Source organism: Colletotrichum tamarilloi (assembly GCF_030869305.1).
Source record: "Colletotrichum tamarilloi strain Tom-12 chromosome Unknown Scaffold_342.1, whole genome shotgun sequence".
Taxonomy (NCBI): domain Eukaryota; kingdom Fungi; phylum Ascomycota; class Sordariomycetes; order Glomerellales; family Glomerellaceae; genus Colletotrichum; species Colletotrichum tamarilloi.
This window is the reverse complement of record NW_026849724.1, coordinates 1-6,153: the sequence shown is the minus strand read 5'-3', so window position 1 is coordinate 6,153 and position 6,153 is coordinate 1. Positions and strand designations below refer to the sequence as shown.

General features: G+C 48.4%; 2 protein-coding genes across 2 annotated transcripts; both read right to left on the bottom strand.

Annotated features, from left to right (window-relative positions):
• Positions 1-649: 649 nt before the first annotated feature.
• Positions 650-1,354, bottom strand: CTAM01_17094 (uncharacterized protein; the record flags this gene model as incomplete). Its single annotated transcript, XM_060533085.1, has 2 exons — positions 650-709; positions 1,088-1,354. The coding sequence occupies 2 exons, from the start codon at positions 1,352-1,354 to the stop codon at positions 650-652; spliced, it is 327 nt and encodes a 108-aa protein (XP_060372338.1).
• A 1,074-nt stretch (positions 1,355-2,428) lies between these two features.
• Positions 2,429-3,628, bottom strand: CTAM01_17093 (uncharacterized protein; the record flags this gene model as incomplete). Its single annotated transcript, XM_060533084.1, has 2 exons — positions 2,429-3,507; positions 3,568-3,628. 2 exons carry the CDS (start codon positions 3,626-3,628, stop codon positions 2,429-2,431), a joined length of 1,140 nt encoding a protein of 379 aa, XP_060372337.1.
• Between the last annotated feature and the right edge of the window lie 2,525 nt (positions 3,629-6,153).

Here is a 6,153-nt window from a genome sequence, read left to right as displayed (position 1 = left end):
TCCTCGAGAGCCTGACGAAGCTGATCTTCGGTATATTGAGGCATTATATATAGAAGAAGACATGTGCAAAAGATGAGCCCATTTGGACGCGAATTGAAAATGTTGTGATAAAAGGAGGTTGGGGGTGGGCATTGGGTTGTGGTGGATTTTCGCGTTTTTGTGGGTGCCAGAAACAGGGGGGTGCCAGGAAGTGGGTATGTTGACTTACCCCATGCCAAAGTAAATGCGAGTAGGAACAAAGTGAGCATGAAAGATTCCAAAAGCTCCAGCCAAGCAACTGAAACAATATAGATACTGATAATCGCCTTATACAAGGCTCGTTTACGCCAGCCTGGCGGTTTCTGTAGTGTGCGCTTCGCGGCCATCTCGAGAAAGTACTCCAATTGGGATCTTCCCCAAAATCGTACCCAATCCCGACTACTGTCGAAAAATTGACACAGTTTCCAGGCGAAGGCGCCGATCAAGGAAACATACGAAACCCAGGAATCACTGTGTTTCTTTGAGCCATAAGTTCGCGTATCCCAAAAACAACGAACAGGTAGACCTGGTTGCATGAATCGCCAGTCAAAATACTCATGGCGCAAATTTCCGGGCCATTTCGATGAGACAGTTGGAACCAGGGCCACAAGAAGGAGTCCTAGAATCAAGATTATGGCGGATACTCGAATAGATCGTAGTGTCCTGCTGGCCCGTAGTCTATCTCGAAGTACTGATAATGACATGAGATGGACTGTTGAGCTAAGCCACGCCAGATATACAACGGCGTTCCAGTGATAGGCGCTAAGATTGGCCCCCAATGCTTGAGTATAACCGGCTATGAGGATGGTGAGACCGGTCAGAAGCTGTTGATCGCTGAGCATCAGGACTAGCTCCACGAACATTTTCCTCCATCTATCTTCCGACTGTTCTGGGCGAGCGAAAAAGAGCCTTCGGTCAATATTACGAGCCAGACCCTTCGGCAAGGCTCCAAACCAGTAAGCCCATACAATGAGAGCAAAAACTAAATAGGCGGACACCACAAAGGCCGTGAGCACCTGTAGGCTATGTAAGTAAGGTCTCTGATATCATGTGAGGCTATCGGACTTACCCCATTCCCAGAGATGTCTGGGTTCGGGTAAACGGTCACCTCACAATCTGAATAACGTGTACAATTGTCCACAAAAGCCTCAACTTGGCTGACTAGAACATTGGGAGAATAGCCTAGCTTGGGACCATCGTTTCCACTCCAGTCAGTGAAGGTTTCAGTGGTGGTCCTCGTCACTGCTGCGGCCGCTGCAGTTCCGAATGTGCAAAACGTTATCGTCGTCGTCTCCTGGTTGATGAGCGTGGGTATCGCATTGGAGGTAGTAGACATTCTTTGTAGACGATAACTCTTGGCTGGTGAATTTTGGACCTGGCGAGTTTTGAAATCCTCATGAGAGAAGCACGCGGATGAGAGGGAAAACTCGGCTTGCTCGACCTTATGTGAAGTCTGCGGCGAACGTTTGTTAATCAGGCTGTTTGGCAGAAAGGCTTCGGGTGGTAGCCTAGACTGACGTAATCGAGCGAAGTGACGGGAGAAGTCTCATCTGATAGGCCTGATTAAGCCCCTAGTTTCCGCCGCTAGTGTGCATGAGTACATTGCACTTTGTGCTTGTGGCACATCCCATGCCTCTGGTTGGGGTCTTGAGGAACAGGAAACCTTCGGTGCAGCCTTTCTCGCCCCCTTTCCTCTCCAGCCGTACTTGGCGGTGAAGATATCTATCATTCGTAGGCGACAAAACCTGTGGAAGAATGGAGACCAGCTAAGATTCACGCTGTACCTTTTCTAGGCTGCGGACTTGCTTTTGAGGTAGCTTATCATACACTGTTTGAGATGATCAGTAGTTCTCAGTACCATCCAACCAGGAGACCACCTGGTAACATGCAAACTAGCTATGTGAGTTGGGGTCAGATCACAGTATGACTGAACGTCACTCCTAAACGATGTGAGCGGGGTAGAACGAAGTCGGAGGATCTATTATTAGGAGCTGGGCAGTTCTAGGTCATCACTGCTGGGATCTGACTTGCTGACTGCATGAAAGCCCTCCGTCGTTAGCAAGACACCTGACTAAAAAGTATTTATGCTCAGACAGATATGATTCCGGTTATCACAATCACCCCAGCCACGATCCATCCAAACGTAAGAATTTTGGCCTGAATCAAACCTCCTGAACGCAAATCAATGCGATCTTGTGCGGAGCAAACTACATGGTATTGCCCGCTTGCCTTCTTCTCAAGCTTATCGAAAGGCTCACATGAAAAAGAGCCTTCAGCATAGATTTGAAGGTATTCCGTCCGGTTGGCGAGCGCCTCTTTGCTGAGTTTGTTTCGAAACTCAAAGTAGGAATCGCTTCAACATATCATTAGTATTTTTCGTCCCACATCATCATCGGAGACACGAAAGAGCTTACAAAAACTGTTTAGACAAATCCCCCCTTAGGTAACTTTCTCCCATATTTGGGCGGGGCCAGTACCACGACCGTATCATCTCACCCTTTTCGGACACTCGATACTCTGTTGATAAATTCAAGTTGAGGTTGTATCCGATGTCGAGGCTGAAGTCTTCCCACTGCTCTGCCTGTGGTGGAACCGAAAGCCACACTAAGTCCCGTTCGTTCCTGATTGTGAGATTGCCCAGATGGTCGAAAGGTAAATCGAGATGCTGATAAAAATTGCCGCCGAAGCTACTAAAGCTACCCACACTCAACGTCTTGAGGTTTACTAGCCGCTCAATGCCGTTAAGGCTGTATGTTGCTTGAATACTGCCAATTGTTTGTTCAGTGATACCAGATCCGCCCAGCACCAGCGTGAGATTGTTTGGCTTTCCGGATGTGCTATAGGCGAATTTCACCTTGCCAATCTTCGCGGCGCCAATCTGAAGGCGCTTGACTTTGCCTGAGTTGTAGATGGAAACGTCGTCCACTCCGAGTTGAGGTTCCTTGAAGAATGCGTCGAGAGACTCGAGACCGCCTAACCCGAGCTCCATGGATCTACCATCAATTGAACCGTCGCGATTCGTGATACCGGTGATATTTCGAAAGGCGCTCAATTTCAAATTCGTCAATTTGGGTGCATACATGAGTCGCATATATCCCACTGACTCTAATCGGTCGACGTCGAGATACTTCAAGCTTTCCAGGCCGTGAAGAACGAAGTTTTCGCCGACCGATTGCAGTTCTGGAAAGCTGAGGCCTGAGATCCATCCGTCGTATGCTAATATCATCGAACCGTTGACTCTTGTGATGGTACTGGAAGAGATGCTTGTGATACTGTGGTTGTATCCAATGCACTGCGCTGAAACCTGTGGGCATTGAGAGTCGTTCACAAGGTCGCCATGAATAACCTTGACTCCCTCGAGGGCAATCTCCTGAGCGGATGCTCCAGTGATGACAGTAACATTTCCAAAGATCTCGGGACAGTTCCGCAGTGCATCTGCATCCGCTTGTGACGTGATCACCACGGAACCACACTCCTGGCCGATGACTTCTGTTGGTTCAAAGGGTCGTCAGTCAAATCACGGGCAGGCCTCATTTCATGTCTTCTTACGATGCTGCCCAACGATGAGGGCTAATAAGAACCCATTTCTCCAAGGCGATGACCCAAACATGTTGCAAAGACCGAACTACAATCAGTCGCAAGCATACCTATTGAAGAGCGGGCGCTGACTTCCTTAAAGACAACCAAATTCCCCCGTTATTTCCAAAGCTCCACTGAATTAGCTACCTGCATTGGGGCACATGCCCGTTCACCAGGAGGTAGGGCTGGCAAAATAAGCTTAAGCCTGATGGTTAACACATAAACTGCTGCCTACCAAACCAACCGTCGGGATGCTGGCTCCGATAGAAGGCTTGACCACAATTTCCTCACGAAGACCGGGCGCCTGCCCCTGGTCGATTTGGTGGACAAAATTACAAGCATCCCGAAGAGCTGAAATCGCAGGGTCTTAATGCAGGGTCAAATCGTCTGACCTGCCTATTAGGTAGTAGCTTCGTAGCTGCCAAGTCCGCCCTACCCGAGGAGGAATCTTGACCGAAGCCAACGGCCTCATCTGGGATTTCTCATCCGAACTTGAACCAAATAACACAAAATTCAGAAATCCACGACTTGTGCAACAACGCGTCTTGATTGCGTGTCAAGTACGCGAACTATAGAGGCCAGCTTCTCGACATCAATTGAATTTTGCGTTTGCAAATCACGTCCACGGCAGTCACAGAAAGTTTTGTAGAACTTGGTTGAGCGCCGAAACAGCACCCAGCATTCTCATTCCAATTCTGCCGCGGTCACCACCTGCCTGTTAGAGCACTGGCAGTTGATTAATCATGGAAGTCATGAAGTTGCAAGAGAGTTAGAATGTCATAGGGCAGCACCAAGTGACGGATTGCAATGAACTGTTTGAGAAGACTTGGTGCTATGACAGACGTGATCCCCTAAGATTTGTTGTCTTTTGTGAACTCAACCGCAACTTCGTACGACGCAGCATGAGTTTCGAAAGACTGTGCGGCGACTGGAATGGAGGGCACTTCGCGTGTTTTTGTTTCATTTTAAGACAGAAATTTGAGGCCAAAGCATTCAAGCAAGCCTTTGGGCCATAGAGACAACCAGACGATGAACTTACCTACTAACAGAAAGCTCGGTTTTTGGGTGATTCAGGACGATTCTTCTCAAACAGTCAGACTGTTTGCAGAATTGGGAGGCAGCATCAATTACCATCACTCACAGACAGGTACTAATGCTGGCTATGTGTAGGTTTCTCCGTAGTCTCCGGATCCGGGTTGGTGGTAAGAGGCTTGTACCTCCATGATCTAGGCAGAGACTAAGTCGTTCTTTGGACACTTTTCAGTGGCTTACAATGCCGATTTTCATCTTGGCACTCGTGGTAAGGATCTACTTCTCCGGTGTTCCTCACCCGCTGGGCGCACTCACGACTCAAGAACCCCGTCGGACTTTGAGTTTATTCCCCGTCGTGATACAAAACTATCGACGACATGGTCTCTCCTAACAAGATTTATCTTGGCAAGTATGCGACTTCTGGAGAAGCCTATCATTCTTGCTACAATTTCCAAAGATAGAGGGAGGCTCAGATGAGTGCCAAGTCGAGGTTAATCAATCTGAACTTTACGGAGTGTCTTTGCTGACGAACGCTTCCCTCACCACTGGGCTTAAAGGACTGGCGATATTCCATTTCAAGTAGATTGAATGAAATCATGTTAGATCTTGTTCCCTGATACCTCTGTTCTCTTCATACTGCCACTACCGTCAACATTTTCCTCCAATTATCAGCGACCATGAAACAACCAGTGTACATCCTGTTGTTGCTCCTAACATTTGTCGTCTCCTCCGCGGGGACGATCGCACTCACCTTTGCACCATGCTACGCAACATTTTGCTCCGAGGACTACTTCGAATTCGAGACTAGATTACACCTTTTAGTCTACTTCGGCTTAGTCGCCGGCTTCGGCTGCTTTCTCCTCCTTCGATCTTATACCACGTGGGTTCATGCCCTAAGTAGTTACCATCTCATGCGCATACCTTTGGGAGGTAAACGTGTCACTTTTGGTGGTCTTTGGGCAAGTATCTGGATAGTCGCGGTGGTTGCCTCCACGACTCTGTTCTGGCTGCCAGCTCAACGGGACTTCTGGGGTTTCAGAGCAGACCCCTTGGGATGGGCGAGTGCTAAGCTTAAACTCACGATCACGGGGGTGACTGGTCACTATGCCGATATCCTGCTCGGACTATTGGTGATCCCAGTTTCTAGGAACAGTCTACTTGGAAGGGGGTTCTCGTTGCATCACAGCACACTATTACATGCGCACAAGATCATTGCCTATCTCTTTTCGGTATCAGCAACCGCTCATGGAGTTACATACCTTGTAAGTCTTTGGTTCAGTCCCGGCACCTTGTGCGATTTCTAACAGGTAGTAGCTGTAAGTCAACATACCCACTTCCTGGCACCCCCCTGTTTCTGGCACCCACAAAAACGCGAAAATCCACCACAACCCAATGCCCACCCCCAACCTCCTTTTATCACAACATTTTCAATTCGCGTCCAAATGGGCTCATCTTTTGCACATGTCTTCTTCTATATATAATGCCTCAATATACCGAAGATCAGCTTCGTCAGGCTCTCGAGGA